Raw genomic sequence first — 21,331 nt, 5'->3', positions numbered from 1 at the left:
TGATACATTAATGGCAAATAAAAAGTTCAAAATAGGGAAATATTGAATTAATTTTCACTCCTTGTGAAGAAAGTGTGGAATTTAGAAATCCAGATGGAGTACAATTTACTTTAGGGCACTAATTAAGGAAAACCTTACAGAAAACATGTAAATGATAACTGTCGACACCACTTAAAAATTTTAAAAATGCTTTTGTCTCATTTCAGGTACGCTGGCTTGTCTTAGAGTTTTGACCAGTTACTAGATTATAGAAATTTGTCATTTATGAAGAACATACCTTCAAAATTTCATAAGTCCTCAAATATGTAAATACCACTATAACACAAAAAGATTAATTAAATCAGGGGTTTATTTTTCTCAAAAATCTACCATATTTATTACTTCTCAAGCGTTAATACATATGCAATCATGAAATGAGAACTATAAGCTCGCTTTCAGATGGGTAATCCCTCTACGCTCCACCCTTCCAGTGATAACAGGGTCTCAAGAAATTCAAAACCATTCCACACAAAATTACTAATCACCACATTTCATAGATCTTTGAGGTCACTCATAACCAATCAAACCTGGATTCTTACATGTGTGAAAGCCAAAGGGTCTGCTGTATGCAAAAATAGTATATGCAAAAGTGTCTCTGTGTGTGTATTTGGATGATTAATATAACTGTCTATTGTCTCAAGGACAAGAACATACCTGTGGAAGAAGAAATTGAACCTGCTCCAGTTAGAAGGATTCTGAAATTCAATGCTCCAGAATGGCCTTACATGATGGTGGGGGCTGTGGGTGCTGCTGTGAACGGGGCAGTCACACCCCTCTATGCCTTTCTATTCAGCCAGATTCTTGGGGTAAGCAAACAGGAGGATAGCTTTATTTTTCTCACCTTTTATTCTTCTGTCAGTAGATATTGTGATTTTTGATCAGTTGGCTCTTTATTTGAATGTATTTAGCTTTTCTCCCCGCATCACTAAAGGATTAAACATGCCTCGAGTCTCCATCACACAGAAGGTAAGAAGGCAAAGCTGAGCAGGGCCATTTGGGCCAGCAGGACACTCCTACAGTTGTCATGTCTGTGAGAAAACTGCACTAGGGCTGCACACTTAGTGTTAGAAGAGGGCAATTTGCCTATATGCAAAACAAATCGGAGTGGAAAGCAGGTGTTTTGAATAATACAAAAGGGTTTAGGGCTATTTTGGTTTTGATAAACAGCTGAGGTACAAAGTTTGATTTAAAATAGCAGGTGTTAGTGCATGTTGCATAATTTTCTGCTCTCTTGCTGGTTGCACCATTGAAATGGGGAGGTGAAGAAGAAATGGAAAAGGAAGAGAGAAGTAAAATAAGGCATGGGAAAAATAATGTTATTTTCAATTTTTTACTTCCTAGGAGTTTTGATAGTCTCCATCTGACTTCATTGCAATAATAAATAATAATAACTGCAAACTTGAATTAGACTCTATCTAAGCACTTTATATATAATAGCTCTCTAAACTTTCCTAATAACCATCTGGGGTAGGTATTTTTATTTTTCCCATTTTACAAAAGAGCAAACCAAGGCATAGAGAACTTCGGAAGGCATGGATCTGGGATTCAAATCCAGACAGTGTGACTAGAGTCAGGTGCTTACTAAACCGTATCATTGCAAAATTATTTATCAAAATACTATTAAGTTTTCTTAGTTGAAATTCACACACACATTCTGTGAGGTCGACAGGGAGGCAAACCTAGCATCTAGAGAACTTTATTAATTTGTTCAGGGTGACACAGGTATCAGGCGGTAGGGCCAGGACTAGAATCCAGCCATTCTGAAGTCTAAGCCTAAAGGATTTACAGGCACACCACACTGTCAGAGCTTAGTAAGAGTCCTAAGTTTTAGTTTCTCTGCCCTCTCTCATCTCCCAGAGGTCCTGACCAAAAAAATATCCCCACAGGCATGAGTTGTACAGAAAAACCTGGAGAGTCCACAAACAAAATCCAAGTGAATTGTATAGGGGGAGCCCCAGTGAGGCTTCAATTATCATACTGCCCCTGTGGTAAGTGAGGAAAACATGTTTCTTTCAGACAGAAAATTGGAAACACAGGGAATCTGGTAAATTAAATTTCCAGTTATGTAAAATCTTTATGCTGGAAATCTTTTAAATAATTAATAACCACTAGCTACATGAACTTGGACAAGACTTGATGTTTTGGGCTTTGGTTTTCCATCTATAAAAGTTAAACGGGCTAACCTGCAGTTCTATTGTCTGTGATTATATTATAATAGATGACCTTAGGGAGGAATGGTAACTGTGGCATCACAGTTTGGGGTTACAGAGGATTTGTAGTGTGCTTTTGAAAACCAAACTGAAAAATATCTTTAAATCCCTGAATTTTTAAACTCTGTAAAGTAAAAATGTGAGTTATCCTATGCTGAGAATAATACCTGAAGTAACTTCTGAACACACTTTTACCTATATAAGAACCATAATGGCTACAGAAAGTCTGTCTTAGAAACAGTAACTCTCATTAATCTAGAACCCCTCCCACTTTGGCATTTGTGAAAATTCCAATGGGTTACTTCTGCTTTGCAAAAAAAGGACCTGTTAATGGAGTAGTATATGTTATTCTCAGGAGATTTATTTGGCATATACCAGACACTCAATAAATATTTATTGAATAAATAGTTTCCTTGGAGCAACTGCTTGTTGGCATTGTTCTAGTTACCCAGATTAACTCAGAACAATAAATAAGGATGTATTGTGCAGCTCTATAACATATGCTTTTTTCTGAACTCTCACAGTTCCCTCATTTAGTCTCAATTAGAAAGGTTTTGTTTTACCTAAAATCCATTTCATTGTAGGGCAATGTCATTAGATTATGCAGCTGTTCTGTTTTCTTACTGCAACAGCTTGGTCCCCAATCAGTTACTTGAGCATATGTTTGTAGGTTCAGAATATACTTATGAGTATAGTTTACTACTTATTATAGACTAAAAAAAACCACTCAGAATTTCCATAGTTTTTTGAGGGGAATGTTTTCAGCTTCTGGTAATTTAAAGGGAACAACCTCAGCCTCAGATGGATGGAAATTTTTTTCTCTCCTAAGTCAGTGCCTTAATAGCTACCGTATTTCCCTGAAAATAAGACTGAGTCTTATATTAATTTTTGCTCCAAAAGACGCATTAGGGCACATTTTTCAGGGGATGTTCTTATTTTTTCATGTATAACAATCTACATTTATTCAAATACAGTCATGTTATTTTTTCTGGAACATTGTCATTACGAATGCATCTGTCTGGCTGACGATCTTAACTGGGGCTTATTTTCAGGGTAGGTCTTATTTTCGGGATACATCTTATTTTCAGGGAAACATGGTAGTTGCTTTTTTAATGATATTATTTGTATATATACATATATTTATATGTATACATACATAAATATATGTATATATACACACATAAATATACGTATATATACATAAGTATATGTATATATACATAAATATATATGTATGTTTATATATGTATATTTATATACATGTATATATATATGTATATTTCTATTCTATAAAACTAATAACAGGGAAGGTACCTAAGTGGGAAAATCATCTTTATTGCACCTGTTATTGGAGAAAGACAGAGGTCATAGTACTTTGAGTTTTGTCCCAGATAACATTCTCATATTTTCAACTTCCTTCCTTCCTTCCTTTTTCTTCTTTGCCTTATTACATAAATAATTTGATGCATTTCATCACATTTTTCTCTGTGTCAAAGGAACGCCAACACAATTACCTATAATAGGCAAAGAAACAAGACAAAAATTCTGTATGAATGTCTGGTCACTATATTGCACACCTGAAACTAATATAATATTGCATGTCAACTATAACTGAAAAAATGTTTAAATTAAAAACAACAACAACAACAAAAGACAGTTCTGTAAATCATAACCATTGGATTCCATTCTCTGGGCTTTCTTCCCCACAGGCAATTATTGTATACATATTCAGAGTTAACTTTGGTTTAACTACCAGTATGTTTAAAGTGAAACCGTTTTTAATCTAATGCTTAAAAGGAATTTCTTTTGGACGTATTTGATTTTATTTTCTATTGTTTGTAATAAAGTTATTTCTTTGCTTACTGTCTTGCAAAGACTTTTTCACTTCTTGATAAAGAAGAACAAAGGTCACAGATCGATGGTGTGTGCCTGCTGTTTGTAGCAATGGGCTGTGTATCCCTTTTCACTCAATTTCTGCAGGTAAGGAATTTCATTTTTAAATAAGTGATTTAGCTGTTTCCCTGCTTTCCATGTTAAAATATCACTAAAGCCGCCTTTATGTTTTAGGGATACGCTTTTGCTAAATCTGGAGAACTCCTCACAAAAAGGCTGCGTAAATTTGGTTTCAGAGCAATATTAGGACAAAACATTGGCTGGTTTGATGACCTCAGAAATAGCCCTGGAGCACTGACAACAAGGCTTGCTACAGATGCTTCCCAAGTTCAAGGGGTAAGCTATGGGCGGGGTGGGGGTGTAGTGGGGCTGTGGGGTTTGTGTACTAGGGCTGAAGTAACTGGAATAGTTTCTTCTTTTCTTTTTCTTTTTCTTTTTTTTTTTTTTGAGCCTTCAGATAATCACCTGTGTATTTCCTATGGAATAGGACCTCTTGGGATTGGGATAGACCAGAGCCTCATGTCTTCCCATTTCCAATGCTGACAAACAGCAGCTAAAAAGCAGTGTCTCCTGGGCAGTGCCCAGAATCAGTTTTATGGCATGAGTCGAAGTACATCGGGGTTTTGGATTTCCTCTGAGTCTAGCAATTGAGAACTTCCCTGAGACTCCTTTCTCATCATTTTTAGGCCCAGGGGTTCAGATCCACAAGGCTTAATAACACCCCCCAAAGGGTGGAAGCAAAGAGTGTGTGATAAAAAAAACCTCCTTACCTAGTTGCCCAGGGTGCAGTTAGTCTTAGGAAAAGAGAAGCTGCTTTTGAGCAGCCCAGTAAGGAAAATGAGGAAAAGAAATAAATGATCATTACCTAGAATCCCGAAGCTTTCAAAGAGCTGTCTATTTGACAGGGAGGCTAAGCTGTGGTTTCTAAACCCCAGAACCTGCAGCCTTGTTCAGGGAAGTGACACATGTGTACAAGTACACTGTTATAAAACCAGGGATTAAAGTGAAGAGAGTCAAGTTTGCTGCACAACACCTCTACTCACTTTCTATGAGAATGGAAAATGAAAAGAAAAAGCTTTTAGCATGATTTGTTTGTAATGCTCTTGGAAGAAAAAACTTCCTGGATTGATAGTGCAGTACTGTATTTCTTGACTCCCCAACAATTCAATCAAAAATATGGACAATGATATGGGAGAATTTCAAAGGAACATGGAATTCTCTTACTCAGACGAAAATTCCTTTTGATTCTTTTAGGCTTTTCCTATGTATACGAGCAAGTACATGTGTTTCCCACAGACTTTGGGTCACTCTAGATATTAATTTGTAGTCTTTTGTTTTCCCTGTAAACCAATCCGAGAGGAGCATATTTGTGGTCATTATATATTCTGCTACAATATGTTTTTAGTGACTGCATAATTCATCATTTTAATGTATCATCATTTCTTAAAGAACTCCCTATTTAGATTTTCCCCCTATACCCCCCTGCCCCCGTATAAGCAATTTATATCATTTTACATCAAGCTTGGCACATCCTTCATTATTTTTTTTATTTCTCAAAGTGTAATCATTGGATTATTATAATCATTTTGAAAGGTTTTTTATACATTGTCTTGCTGCTTACAGAAAGTCTGTACCAATTTCACTCTCATCATCTGAGCATTCTAGTGTCTAGTTCACCTTACTCGTGAACTTAGGTTAAATAAACGAACCATAATCTTTTCTCTTCTACTTTTGTGTCCTTCGATCTACAAAGGACTTTTAAAGGTTATTCATTCTCACTAGAAATCAGAGTAGCAGCTAATCATTTCACAAAAATTTTACTTATCCCTTTTTAAAAAATGGTTTCTTAGAGTTTTTCTAATACTTAATTTAAAAATGAGATTATTAGCCCAGGTCAAATTTATTTTAATATTGGTGGAAGGTCGAAATTTGGCTTTTTCTCCCCTTCAAGTTGGATAGAAAATATTCCAAAAATATTTAATACAGATTCAATTTTCCCTTGTTTTGGAATCCTTCTGCCCATTGTGAACATCAACTTTCCATGTACACTTAGAACTACTATTTGGGGATTCTTAATTCTCCTCCATTGATCAATTTTATTTATTCTGTACCAGAATCTTACTGTTTTAATTATTATAACTTTATGATAAGTTTTATTATCTGGTAAAGCAGATCCCTGCACAATAATTATTTTCTTTTTCAAAATTTCCCCTTATCTATTCCTGGACATTAATTATTCAAATGTACTTTAAAGCTATCTTGACTTCTTCAAACATTTCATTTTTATTCTGATTAAATACACACACACACACACACACACACACACACACACACACACAGATTGATTTGTAGAGATACTAAAAGTTCCCAAGAAAGACATACAAACAAGACTCTAGTTTTTAGCAAGATTCACGCCTACATTCCTGTATCTATCTTGTTAATATTTTCACTATTTTGAATAGGATATTTTGCTCAATTTTATTTTTAAATGATGTAGGTTGAGATGAACACTATTACTTTTTGTATATTTATCTTATAACCATCCACTTTTTCAAATTCTCCTATTAATTGTAATTTAAAAAATTAATGTAGTCTCAGATTTTCTAGGTATATGATCAAATTATATGCAAAAAGATAATTTTATCTCTTATTTTCTTTTTCAATATTTATACCGATTATTTTGTTTTCTTGTTTCATTTCATTACTAGAATTTTCAAACACTGTTGAGCAAGAGTAGTAATAAGAGAGAGTAGAGGAGATTCTCTTAAGCAAAATTCTGTTAAGCATAAAGTGCACTTGTCAGGCTACAAAAAAAATTTTAACTCTTGAGTAAACAAATGCAAACTAGAAAAAAATATTTATAACAAAGATTAATATACCTAATAACTCATGTGTAGTACTCTTAAACTTGATAAGAGAACAAAAATCAACTAATAAAACTGGTTAAAAAACGGGTATATACACAGACAACCCCTCCCCCCAAAAAGGAAATGTAAGAGAAAAATTAACAAATGAAGAATTATTCAAATTTATTAATAGAGCAATGCTAATAAAACAATGAGATACCATTTTCTATCAGCTCAATAAAAACTATCACGAATGATAACTTCCTATATTTGAGAAGATAAGGAGAAACTGACACTCTTATACAATATCGTTCACAGCATGAATTTTTTCAACATTTTTTAGAGAGTAATCAGGTAGGTAAACCCTCTGACCAAAATTCATATATGAGTAAATTCTTTCCTATTGTGTGACAATGTGCATTCAAGGATATTTTTTATGTTAACCAAAAACTTAATAAAATATCCTGGAAACTACCTGAATATCTACCAGTAGGAAAACGGTTGAGCAAATTATTATATATCTGTACCAAAAAATATTAGGCAGCTATTTTGCAAAGTGTTATGTGTAATGATCTGGAGGGGTGGGTAAGTTATACTAAGTGAAAAAAAATCAAAGTGCAAAGTAATATGTAGAGTATGACCCTTTTTTGTAAAAATAAATATATATGTATATTGTTTTATATATATATATATATATATATATATATATATATATATATATATATATATAAAGTGTCTTAGGCTGTATGACTACTTTTTTAATTGTTTAAAGTGTCAATTGAATAAAATGTAAAAGGAAAAAAAATCATAATATCCCAAAGAAAAACCGCACAGCTGTTTTCAAATACTCTATCATGCCTGATAGTCTTTACTAACCAGAAGTTCTTTTTAAAAATTGTAGCAAAATATCCATAACATAAAATTTACTGTTTTAATAATTTTTATGTACAATTCTGTGGCATTAAGTATATTCACATTGTTATGTGACCATCACCACTATCTCTACCCAGAACTGTATGATTCTACTTATACGAAGTATCTAGAATAGATACGTTAGAAGTATCTAGAACAGAAAGTAGAATAGAAGCTATCAGGGTCTGGGGAGAAGGAGGAAGGGGGATTATTTTGTCGGTACAGAGTTTTTGTTGGGGGTGATGAAAAGGTTTTGGGTATAAATGTAGTGATGGTTACACACCACTGTGAATGCATTTAATGCCACTGAGTTATACACTTGTGAACAGCTAAAATAATAAACTTTTGTGATATATATTTTACCATAATAATTTTTAAAAACCTATCTTTTTGGCATAAAATAGTCTTTTTACATAATGATATTTGGTAAAAGAGATTGTGTGTCTGAGGTTGGTTGGTTGGTTGCTTTTGGTTCGCAGGCTGCTGGCTCTCAAATCGGGATGATGGTCAATTCCTTCACCAATATCACAGTGGCCATGATCATTGCCTTCCTCTTCAGCTGGAAGCTCAGCCTGGTCATTGTGTGCTTCCTCCCTTTCTTGGCTTTGTCGGGAGCCGCACAGGCCCGAATGTTGACAGGATTTGCTTCTCAAGACAAGGAGGCTCTGGAGGTCGCGGGACAGGTGAGCTTTGTTTTTTGTTTTTTGTTTTTTTTAAAAATTGGGGAATATTGGGAAACAATGTGTTTCTCCAGGACCCATAAGCTCCAAGTCAAGTCGTTGTCCTTCAATCTAGTTGTGGAGGGGGCAGCTCAGCCACAAGGGACAGGTAATCTTACAGACCCATTTTCAGACTGCTCATGACTGAGTGGCAGTCACACACACTGTGAAAAATGAGTCTGTAGTACAAAGACACTTAAGGAAGCTGTTAGCCTACAAACATTCATGGTTAACAAGCTCCCCCTAGCCCTTTTTCAACTGTGCCTCTGCCCAAAGGCTGTGACAGTACAGCTCCGCGGGAGTTTGAGGAGGTGTGGGCAAATAGTGGGGGCATGCGGCCCACACACAGAGGAGAGCTCATCTTTTTAATGGCACACAATTTTAATTTTCACACTTCAGTGTCTGCTAGACTTGTGGTAAATGTCTTTGCTAAATAGAACCATGAGGTACAGGTAGGTTTCAAATACACTGAGGTTTTAGCTATGCACTTTCAAAAGTATGTTCTAATTAACACTGGTTGTCAGGGGTAAATGAGGAAATTGTGGCATAGACATTTATCTGGTATAAGAAATCACTCACACACACATATACACATTCTTACTCTTTTAACCAATGCACTATAATCTAGGTTTCGTATATTTTAAGAGAAGGAATGGGCACACTGTCCAAGTAGGCAGAAGCCAAAAGGATTTTGTGTGCCAAAGTTCGAAAGTAGTCCACCTTTATGTCTTTTTTAGAACAGGATCCTAATTCAGAAACAGTAATTATTCACCCTAGAGTATGGATTGAAACAAATACAAATTCATAGTATAGACTAAAAGATAAACTTTATATTTAATTTTTATTTATCTTAAATAACATTTGGTCAGATTAATTTTTTAAGAAAATAGAAGCTAATATTTTAAATTTATATTATTAAATAATCTTCTGTCTCAGAAGACATCTAAAGGTACCATGTTTGACATTTTAAGTAAATTAAGAAAGAAGCTAAAAGCTTCCCCCTTCCACAGCAAGTGGAGGCACCAAAGCCATGCTAATATTAAGTAGAACTTGAGTTTACCTGACAGCATGTCTCATGGTCCAGTTGAGTTAGTCTCCAGAAACTTCTTTGTGTTCCAAGATGATGCCTTCATCTCTGACTTATACCACGTTCTGCCATTTCCACCAGATCTAATCCATGAAGCAGCTGAAATGTCAGAAAAGTAGTTGTTTCTGTTCTTTTATTCCTAAGATTCTTTTTCATTCTTCAGATTACAAATGAAGCCCTCAGTAATATCCGCACTGTTGCTGGAATTGGGAAGGAGAGGCAGTTTATTGAAGCATTTGAGAGGGAGCTGGAGAAGCCATTCAAGACAGCCATTCGAAAAGCAAATGTTTATGGATTGTGCTTCGGTTTTTCTCAATGCATAGTGTTTGTTGCTAATTCTGCTTCCTACAGATATGGAGGTTACTTAATCCCCAATGAGGGGCTCCATTTCAGCTACGTTTTCAGGTGAGGACTATTGGCCAAGGTCATAAAAGATAAACACTGGGAAGAATAGCCTAGTTCTACCAGTTAGCTTTTGCTACTTAACAAACCATCCCAAACTTGGTGTCTTAAGTAGATGAGATTTATCATTTCTCAAGATTTGGTGGATTGTCGGGGTGGTTCTTTTTAACTGGGCCAACTTAGTCAGGCTTCTGAGTGGGTTTCTGTCTCCATGGGGCCTCTCTAGCAGGTGAGCTTGTTTTCTTCACATTACGGTCTCAAAATTCCAAACACAACAAATGAGAACAAGCCCCAATGTGCATTCAAGTCTCTGCTTGCATCATATTTTCTAACATCTCTTTGGCCAAAGAAAGTCATACAATCACGTCCAGATTCATAGAATAGAGTAATGGAATCCACTTTTTGATAAACGGATCCAATCTGTGTTTCTCCTTTACTCTCACACTACTATCACACTCATCACACTTCTGACACTTGATGGATGTCCTACAACTCAACTTCATTCTGATACCATCTGCCTGGAGATAGGGTCAGATTCCACAGTTTAATTGCTCAGTCCTACAAGACTGCCCAGGTCCCTCAGGCACCCTGCCTTTCACTGGAGGTGAAGTGGCGGGATAAGACTGAAAGTTCCACCCCTCTAATAACATGGTTGCTTCCCCTAGGAACCAGCCCCCATCCTTAGTTAAGTAAGGGCTTTCCAAAAGTCACTTAATTAACATAACAAAGACCTTGATCACTCTCCAGATTTAGGAAATTTCAAGAGTTTAGGAGCTCTGTGCCAGGAACTGGGCAAAGACCAAATAAATGTTTCTTATTATAAAGCACAATATCACAGACACCAAAAGGGTGCATACAGAGTAATGGATTAACCAACTTACCATAGTGGTTACTGCTCAGAAAATCTAGAGGCCTATTCAAGGTGGCTCACTATCTTATTTGCACTCTACTTGCAAAGAACGCATGTTTCCAGCTGACTTCTCCTAGTAGAGACAGCAAAGACCAGTTCAGGGGGATTATGTTCCTTTCTTATAGCCAGATCTGCTGTACTAATAAGATTAACTTTGAGTTCAGTTTCTCACATTTCCAGAGGTGAGAGCCTAAGTGTGTCAGGGCACCAAGGGACTGGGTGTTCATGTATATGGATGGGTGTGGTGGGGTGGGGTGGTGGGGTGGAGTACATTGGAGGGGTGAGAGGAGATGGTCTGAGAAAGTTCTTGGAGGGCTTTAGGAAAAATGATACCAATAGAAATCTGTTTTGGGGAGTTCATTCTCACTTAAGTCGTGAGTTTGGTCTTCTCTCACCTTTGATCTTTCTCCCAGAAATATAGAAGAAAATTTTTCTCCTGCCCTAGTACACCTGTCCCAACTAGGAAAACGTCTTTTCTAAATTTTTGCACATTTAGAGCTACTAACTTAAATCAGAAATCACAAACTGTTGATTTGTTTAGTTTAAGTACAATTTTTAAAGAATTATTTGCCAGCATGTGAAAATTCAGAGAATACAGAAAGTTCTCAATTTCTGGCTTCTCTTTAAAAACTGAAAGATCACCTTCCACCATTTCCCATTTTATTCCAGTTGCTTTTCATGGCTTTAAGCTTTGGACTGGAGATGTTTGGGTTTGCAAGCCTGGCCTAAAACAATGCCTGCTTATGAACTGAACAGTAAAACACACAAAGACACTGCCCCCCGCCACCACCACCACCACCACCACCAAGGCCGGCCCTCTGTGCCTGGCAGTGCAGGTGGACTACTTGGAGGGGGCCCCTGGCATCATAGTCTATACACGACAGAGCTATCTCTCACCATGTTTGTCATTCATTTATTCATTCAGTCATTTGCTCATTAATTACACACATATTGAATATAGTTAGAAGTTGGGCCAGGTAGAAGGATACAGGCAATTGTCTCTTTCTCATACTGTTAAGAAGCATGAATTAATTACATGCATGCTTGGTACACATTGGTGCTTATATCAACAATCATTCTCTTTTACTCACTTATGATAGATTCAAAGAATGTTGGCATTATAAAAATATCAACACAATCTGGTGATTTTTCAAGGCCCCATTTCCCCCCCACCCAACAAGAAGTCTTCAGCTAGTACAATTGAAACAGGGTTTGGAAGTCTGAGCCCCATTTTGTTCAGTCCTCCTCTCACCCTTTTTTCATAGAACACAATTTGAAAAACTGTTAAAATCTCCAACCCCACATTCCTGAACAGGTCTAAAGTGACCTGCCTAAGGCTGCTCAGTTCTTTCCCAGGAGAACCAGGGCTAGCCCCCCCAACTCCTGCCTCTTAGGTCACTGCACTAACCACAGTGTCTGTTCAATTGTAGGGTGATCTCCTCAGTTGTACTGAGTGCAACTGCTCTTGGAAGAGCCTACTCTTACACCCCAAGTTATGCCAAAGCTAAAATATCAGCTGCACGCTTTTTTCAACTGTTGGATCGACGACCCCCAATCAATGTATACAGTAGTGCAGGTGAAAAATGGGTAAGTACTGAGATGGGGGTATGGAGGCGGTGGGGGAGGATTGTGTGTGTGTGTGTGTGTGTGTGTGTGTGTGTGTACAGAACAGCTACTGGGGCTGGTCATACACCACCACTTAGCTTCTAAATTCCTGTAGTATATAGATTCATTTATATGTACTCAGAATGGGCAGTAGATTTATAAATATAAAGAAATAAAGTAAATTAGCATTAAAAACTATTCATAAAGTGGGCATTTGAAGAAGGGAACGATATCCAGTGAATGCTACATTATGTGTAATATAAAACACACTTAGTTCCAGAGTAATAAAGCTATCCAACCACCATGGGTTCCATTGTTGTTCGGGCATGGAATGTAGCAAAATCAGTTCTTCCTGTTCAATAATATTGATTTGATTCATGTTTATCTGGGTTCAAGTTTTAGCTCATATGGACTCCCAGAAAATTAATTTGATTATAATAAAATATCTTTTTTTCTAACTGATAAATGATAAATGAGCAAGTCCCCACAGGTGTTTTTTAATCTTCCCTGCCTAATTTTTAATATCTGAGTATTTTCAAGATAGCAAAACAAACCTAAACATTAGTAAAGATAAACCAAACTCAGAAATCTTTTTAAATTGGTCAAATGACCTGTTTCTTTGTCAGCTCAATAAAAGTAAAGTCTCTATGTGGTGTATTAAATATCCATTTCTAGAATTCATAATTTGAATAGTACAACTGAAGTTATTCACCTTTGCAATACGGGGCTCAAGTAACTGTCTCTCTGTCATTTCAAGTGTAATGCTATTATTTTAATCTTTGGGGAAATAGATCTGTAGGGGTTTGGAGAGTTACTGGCTTCTGTGTTATAATCATATCTTCTAGCTATTCTCTTCCATTTGACATTCTTCCAGAACATCTATTAATGGATGACAAGTAAATCCCCTTAGGTTAGAATGAGAATAAGAAACCAAATATTTTTAATTCAACTGCTTAAATCTCCCTTTTCTCTATACCTGCTAAAATAGAGAATAGAATGCCATTTCATTAAGTTGCTGTCTTTATATTTCACACTTCGGCCACATTGGAGTTGAAGGTGTCTTAAGCAGGGATTTAAATTTCAGATGTAGGTGCATTTTCAATATTCTAGATTCTAGTAGGAGTATATATAATTCTAACCTTTCCATCCATAGGACAACTTCCAGGGGCAGATTGACTTTGTTGACTGTAAATTTACATATCCTTCTCGACCTGATATACAAGTTCTAAATGGTCTCTCAGTGTCGGTTAGGCCAGGACAAACACTGGCATTTGTTGGAAGTAGTGGATGTGGCAAAAGCACCAGTATTCAGCTGTTGGAACGTTTCTATGACCCTGACCAAGGGAAAGTGGTAAGCAATGCAAATGCTTTTGAGAATTTTGCTTTCTGCAGAATATCTCCAACCCCTAAAATGTGGTCTTCAAGATTGTGCCTTGCCAGACTCACTCTAAAGCTCTTTCCTTAGACTCACTCCTATGGAAAGTACCGGTCATTTCTTGGTTGACCTGATTCTACCTCACAATTTCTAATATCATATTCTTCCCAGTTCCAGATGGCCTGCTGACAAGTTAGGCAAAGAAAATTGGGCACACTGCAAAGCTAGAGATGAGTGTGTTTAACAGAAACATTCACTTACCTGTAAATGGAGCAGAAAGTACAAACTAATCAGGAGACTAATGACTGGGAATGGAAAAGGCTGGGGTGATAACGAACACAATGATAAATGAGCAAGAAATGGGATTTAGTCTGAAAAAATCTGAGACAATCCTGGTTCAAGACACTTACGTCTAAATAATATAAAGAACTCAAATTAATAGTCATGTGCTATAAAGCTTTTGCAAGGATATTTGAAAAATTGGTAGATTGCCTTGTTGCTTGTTTTCAATAGCATTTCTTTCTCTTTTCTCTCCTTGTTTTTCTTTCCAAATAACATATGTAGAGGAGTACAAAATAAAATAAGAAATACTTGTAATAAAAAGCAACTTTTTATTTTACCCTTTTCACTACCCCCCCATTTCTCTTCTCTAAGGCAACTATTTTTAACCACTGATGTGTTTAGATTTCCCAGTGATTACATCAGTGTCTCTAAATATTATGCTTATGCTGCTGTTTCATGATTTAACAAATTTAGACTCTGTTGACTTATTCTCAAGAGATGGAAATTTAGCTTACCCTACCCACTCCCCCTCCTTCTACCCACTTTTACCCAATATATTAAGTTGGTGCAAAAGTAATTGCAGTATTTGCAATTATTTTTAACCTTTAAACCACAATTACTTTTGCACCAGCCTAATAGATAAATTACTTTAAAAAGTTCCTCTATTTGTTAATTTAACTAATACGCTTCTGTTTCTTTTCCATCACCTGTAGATAACATCTCTAGAATTATCCCTTTGTAAGATGGGACTATTAGCAATTCTTTTATTTTCATCTCTTCCTCCCTCCTTTTACCTATCAAGTCCTAATACCCACACTTTTATATGATCAAGCATACAAAATGCTTACATTCTGTTTATAACATTTGTTATCTTTCATGCTTGCACTCTATGCTGATTTAAAATTTGAAAATCAATTAACAACTTTTATTATAATTAGGCAAATATTGTTTATTCAATAGTCAAATAATGAGGTACATTAGCATTACATTTTCTTTCTTGATTGTTTTCCTGAAAGGCTATCTTTTTTTTGCATTCTTTGCCTTTATAAAATCCTTATGTTACTCCAATATCTCTATCCTGCTACCTATACTGGAGCACCTGCTTCTTTCTCTCATTTCTGCCATTGCCTGAACTCATTAGAAGTGTACTTGCTGAACAATGATCACCCTGTGAATTTCCAGCAATTTTTTTTAGATTAGATCCATTATTTCCTAATTCCCATATCTTCCTCTTTCTTGGTTTTCACTTTCATTATATTGGAGTGCATATGCAAGTAGTTTTCTAGGAAATGATTGAGGCATGGTTCTGAAAATGTTTTATTCTTCTTTATACTTCACTGATTGTTCAATATTAATATTTTGAAAAAGGCTTTTCTGATTTCCCTGAATAATAGAATCTTCATTGCAATGAGAATTGACAACATTATGAAGAGAAATACTGAGAGAAACTCAGAAGAGGCTGCTAAAGATTCCCTTGCATAAAGTGAAGCAAGGAAATAAGTAGATATTGGTAGAATCCAGAAAATTATGAAAATAAGGAGTAAGAGTTGATTTTTTATAATTTATAATCACTTCTGTTATTAATTTTAGGTATAAAGATTTTAATTTTTTGATAGTATTAGGTGACTGATGAACCCAGAAAGCATATTGCACTTGGGGTCTGTTCTATGCAAAGGAGAGGGTCCAGTTTCCCAAAATATCACATCTACCATGTCTATCACCGAGGTCAATTGTGAACGGCATGACATACAGAGACCTGAATCCTTCATGTTTGATTCTCTAATATTGACACATATATTAAGTATATTTCTCTGAATGTGTTCAGTGAAAGTTCTGGTCAGAGGCAGAAAGCAATGTCCATGAAGAAATCAGTATGATTCTTTTCATTTCACAGACACACTATATTTTGTTATATCCTTGTAAAACACTTCTACAAACATTTTTAAGTAGGAAAAAAAAAAACAGCAACCTTTTATGCAATTTTAAAAAATCCTCTGTGCTTTTAAGGAAGCTACCAAATGCAGGCATTTAGCTTTTTCAATATCTAATTGGATACCTATGATATGCAGTACTGCCCTGGGCCCCATGGGAGGTTCTAAGGAGTGTGAAGCATATCTTCTGTCTTCTAGGCGCTTACAATACTCACACCTTTGTATTTAAGTATTAAATTGTGCTCTGCAGACTGTAAATACTATGGAAAATGAGTTGGGGAAGATGATAGAGGCTAATTTTGAGGAATGCATTATAGTTTCTCTTACATGCTTTTTTCATTGCCAAGAAATTATCTAAAATATAATCTCTCACATTATTTAATATAATATTTTTGTGAGCTTATAGGGCCAAATACTTTACAGTAATATGTTAGACATACTGTACCTTTATTATTCTCGGGCTTTTAAGTGAACCAGCTCAAATGGTGGATACATGAGTTCCTGTATTTAATGCCTACCTAGGCTGTGAGTTCCTAGAAAACAGAGATTATGTTTTCTTTATGTAGTAGACGAAAGACTACCTACCATGGTGCTTTGTGGCAAGTAATTCCATATGTTTGTTGATTAATTAAATGAATAAATGTACTTTCTTACTTGAGTCTGTGATCTCAGTTATTCAGAGGGCAGTGTCAGTAAAATCAAGGAAACAGTGTTAATTCTGATGTTGTCTAATATATTTACCTAGAAAAACCCATTTCGTAACCCGCGGAGCCTGAAAATTGAGCAATTCTGCAAACTTGTAGAGGATGTGCTGTACCAAAGTATAAGGGCAAAAAAAATTGTTTTCACTACTTACTGTCCTGAGTGCTTTTCTCATTTGTACCACCCGTGGAGCTAGAGTTTGGAAAACAAACACACAAAACCATAGTTTGATCGTAACTTTGACACCATTTCTGACAGACACCACCTCCAGAGGTCAAAGGCAACATGATTTATTTCCAAGAGTCCTGGGATTGTTGTCTCTTAAGCAAAGCAAATGCCCTGCATAACACTAATGATAGAATATGAATTTTCCTTGCTGCTGGAATTCTGAAACGACATCTTGGTTGTCACCTCTGTTTGCAGATGATAGATGGGCATGACAGCAAAAAGGTAAATGTCGAGTTTCTCCGCTCAAACATTGGAATTGTTTCCCAGGAACCAGTGTTGTTTGCCTGTAGCATAATGGACAATATCAAGTATGGGGACAACGCCAAAGAAATTCCCATGGAAAAAGTCATAAAAGCCGCAAAGCAGGCTCAGCTGCATGATTTTGTCATGGCACTCCCAGAGGTGAGTACCAAGTCAGAGTGGTTCCCTATGTGAGACAGGGATGGGGAAAGGTAGAATGACCAAAAAGTATTACGATTTGGGCTCAAGGAGAACATCAAAAGCAATACAATTTATTTCCCAGTGCCGGCGGATTATCTCAGTCTTTTAAGCACAGCCATACACTTTAGTTTTGGAAAGTATTATATTATCCAATGCAAAGGAAGCTATAGAATTTGTAATACATAAAGCAGTAGTACATTGAGCACCAGCTTAGCATAGTGAAAAAATGCTGAGATTTGGAGCAGGCCTCAGTTTGAATCCAAGCTCTGTCACTTACTAGCTGTGTAACTTTGAGACAATTACTTTTCTTTTCTGAGACTTGGTCATTTGCAAAAACTAACATTAAAATGAAAGAATATACATAATAGCCATACAAAGAAAGCTGCTGCTCCTATTGTTGTCATCATCACAATTTCATTACTTGGTAGCATATACCATAGGTAGTAGGGAAAGTTGCATCTGTCTCAGTGTATCTCACTTTTCCAGAACCAAGTTTGAACTTAGCACAGTATCAACTCTGAATTTTTCCATCTACCAAGAGTCTCTCTTGGTAGTTGATTCCCCTCAAAAATTAACACATGGAAACTGAATTTTAAGAGCCAAATCCTACATTTAAACTTTCCCACTTCTTTCTTTGAAATACCACTGGGAAATAGCTTTTCTTTGTAAGTGATTACGTTTATAAATTTTGTGGTGTTTGTGTGTTGTTGTTGTTGTTGTTGTTTTTTCTTTGTTCTTTTCACAAAGGCTCCTAAATCTTAGGCTCTTGGTCTCATTCTAACTTAGTAGCCTAAGCCACAAGCATGTGGACATTACTGTTTGCTGTATCCTAAATGAAAAGCAAAGCTTGTCTGTCCCCTAGAAGATTCCTTTCTTCCACAAATCTTTGTTGAGCGCCTGCTCATTTTGTGGGAGACACTGGCTTAGGGTAGGTTTATTGCCTCTTTCTCATACAGACTTACCTGTAATACTTTTCACTGAACATTTTTTCTTCACAAGGACAAAGTAGGCTATTACGAGTCTCACTTGCTTGGCTGAGCGTTTGCAGGAGGTAAGGCAGACAGAGGCAGACCCCATTGTGGAAGGCAGGCAGAGGAGTGGTTAATGGCAAGGGCTCAGAAACCAGATACACCTGGATTTAGATTTTGTCATCACTGCTGTTTATTTGTCTTTACACAATTTTCTTACCTGTCTGTGCCTAGGTTTTGTAATCTGTAAAATAGTGAGAGAATGATGTCTGTGAATATTAAATAATAATCTGACTAGAATAGTTGACACAATACCTGACACATAGGAAATATTCCAGGAATGTTAACTATTTTTTATGTAGTCATGACAGGCATCTAGCTAGGAATTGTCCTTCCTAATTTCATCTAAAACTCATATTAATATCTGCATCTTTCAGACAGGTTTGTACCTCAAAGAAATTTAAATAATTAGCCCACGATGACAGAGCTAGTACTTAAGTAGCAGCGTGGAGATCTAAATCCAGGCTTGTGTTCTGGAATGGTGCCTCCCCAACAGGGGACTGGACTAGACCTCTCAAGAGACCCTTTCATTCCCAGGATTTTTCTGTCTTGGAAAGATCTTCCACATAAGAGTTTGGAAATCGGGGAGGATCTCATGTACAGGGAGAAAGAGATCTGAAATACAAACCTAAAAGAGATGCAGGAAAGAAGATATAAAGTTTCCTTGTTTCCCAACGCAAAAGGTCACAAACTCCATGTTTTTCTTATATTTCTTACATAAGAAATATATATTATTTTCTTATATTTTCTTAAATGTATTTGACATCCTATATAAAAGGACTCATTCACTAGTCCCAATTAAATTTAAGCCAATTGTTTAAATTCACAGAGGTGTCGTTGATGTGGGCTCCATATAGCATAGGACCTTCTGGTTTTCAAACTTACTATACTTTTTCCAGAAATACGAAACTAATGTTGGGTCCCAGGGGTCTCAGCTCTCTCGAGGAGAGAAACAACGTATTGCTATTGCCCGGGCCATCGTACGAGATCCTAAAATTTTGCTACTGGATGAAGCTACTTCTGCCTTAGATACAGAAAGTGAAAAGGTATGTATTGATTTTCCAAAGTCTTAGATCATTATAAATGACTCCTTTGCTGTAGTATTTATTCTTATAAAATGGCACTATTTTCAATTTTCTGATTCATTAACAGTAGAAATTGCCAACACATTGTGGAGCCAAACAACAATAATGTGGAGAAAGTGATTTAAAGTAGGATTGCTTAAAAAAAATAACTTTAAAATAAAAATTGTTTTTAAGATTCTCTAGGCTTGGTGACATTTTTTTTCAAGGGCAAATAATTAGCTTTCTTAAGTAGAGCAAAATAACCCAGGTCATTTGTTGGGCATTTCATATTTTAAAATTCTAAAGATATGTGGCAAAGCAGATGGGCAGCATGCAATAGAGAGTAAGAGGTGGTATCTGATGTGCAGTTTGCATGAAAGGAAATGCAACTGAGCAAAACACAATTATGATATTTATCATTTATTAACTCCTTAAAAATCAGGATTCCATTTTGGAAAGAGTGACAATGTCCTCAATGAAGAAGATCAGGAATGACCAATGATTGTTACCTTGCCTTGGTTTCACTTTAGCAAACCAGACCATCAAGTATTTTAAAATTGCATAACGACCTCATAGTTTGCTTTGTTCTTGCTTCACTGAAATTTCTCAGCCTGTGGACTGCGATTCAAACCACTGATACATTGCATTCAGCAAATATTTGTTTCTTTCATGTGAAGCCTTCGGGTTTAACCCCTGAGTATAGCAGTGTTACTCCGGTGGTATTAAACAGAGCTCTTGGCAGTGGTGGGCCAGGGAACAAGCATATGTCTTTGCATCAACTTCCCATCTTTTCTTTGCAGACGGTGCAGGTTGCCTTGGACAAAGCCAGAGAAGGTCGGACCTGCATTGTCATTGCCCATCGTCTGTCCACCATCCAAAACTCAAATATCATTGCAGTCGTATCACAGGGGAGAGTGATTGAAAAGGGGACCCATAAAGAATTGATGGCCCAGAAAGGAGCCTACTACAAACTAGTCACCACAGGAGCCCCCATCAGTTGACCTGATTCAAGAACTTCATGAACAGATGATGCACCAATTACAGGAGGGCCATGGGTTATTTTGTTTTTTCCTTTTAGGAGAAATGATGATATTTTACTTTTACACACATTGTCATACATTGGGATCCAAACTAATTTCTATTGATCTTCAAAATAATTTAGTTTTAAATGTCTGTAGATAGAAAATGAAGCAAACCTGATCTAGTGTGTGTGAAAAGCCAATGTCTAGCAGCTGCTTAGGCACCACTCAGTGCTTTCTCCATGCAAGGCCCAGTCCCCATTACTACATGGCAATTAGCAAGAAGTGCTGGAGTAAATGAGACTTTGAACTCGTCAAGGGCAGAGGAGTTTTGTTCTTTTTTTCATTCTTGAACCCATAATTTGTCAGCCCCAAGACAATCAAAGTGGGAAACATCCATTCTTCCCATTAGGCTAGAGCAGTGCCTCCTGATTGAAATATAATATGAGCCACTAATGTGAGCCACATACGTAATTTAAAATTTTCTAGTTTCACTAAAGAGAGGAAAAGAAAAAGGTGAAAGTAATGTTAATAATATATTTTATTTAACCCGATGTATTCAAAATATTGTCACCACATGTGATCAACATAAAATAATATTTTAAATTACTTGTTCATATTAAACATTCAAACACTGA

At 36.3% G+C, this 21,331-nt stretch overlaps 1 protein-coding gene across 3 annotated transcripts in view; it reads left to right on the top strand.

The window, feature by feature from the left end:
• ABCB11 (ATP binding cassette subfamily B member 11) overlaps positions 1-21,331 on the top strand; it is an 80,741-nt gene extending 59,410 nt beyond the window's left edge. Inside the window, exons 19-28 of one of the 3 annotated variants that reach the window (XM_019727371.2) lie at positions 681-845; positions 4,125-4,229; positions 4,317-4,478; positions 8,380-8,583; positions 9,870-10,111; positions 12,449-12,605; positions 13,777-13,974; positions 17,337-17,543; positions 19,510-19,656; positions 20,475-21,331. In XM_019727371.2, the coding sequence (XP_019582930.2) occupies positions 681-845; positions 4,125-4,229; positions 4,317-4,478; positions 8,380-8,583; positions 9,870-10,111; positions 12,449-12,605; positions 13,777-13,974; positions 17,337-17,543; positions 19,510-19,656; positions 20,475-20,675 (1,788 nt within the window). In that variant the 3' untranslated portion in view covers positions 20,676-21,331. The remainder of the gene's footprint in view (positions 1-680; positions 846-4,124; positions 4,230-4,316; positions 4,479-8,379; positions 8,584-9,869; positions 10,112-12,448; positions 12,606-13,776; positions 13,975-17,336; positions 17,544-19,509; positions 19,657-20,474) is intronic. The other 2 variants (XM_074337573.1, XM_074337581.1) reach the window with 2 other exon arrangements.

Source organism: Rhinolophus sinicus, linkage group LG01, assembly GCF_036562045.2.
Source record: "Rhinolophus sinicus isolate RSC01 linkage group LG01, ASM3656204v1, whole genome shotgun sequence".
Lineage (NCBI taxonomy): Eukaryota > Metazoa > Chordata > Mammalia > Chiroptera > Rhinolophidae > Rhinolophus > Rhinolophus sinicus.
Note: the sequence above shows the minus strand (reverse complement) of the source record. Positions and strands in the feature narration are given on the sequence as shown.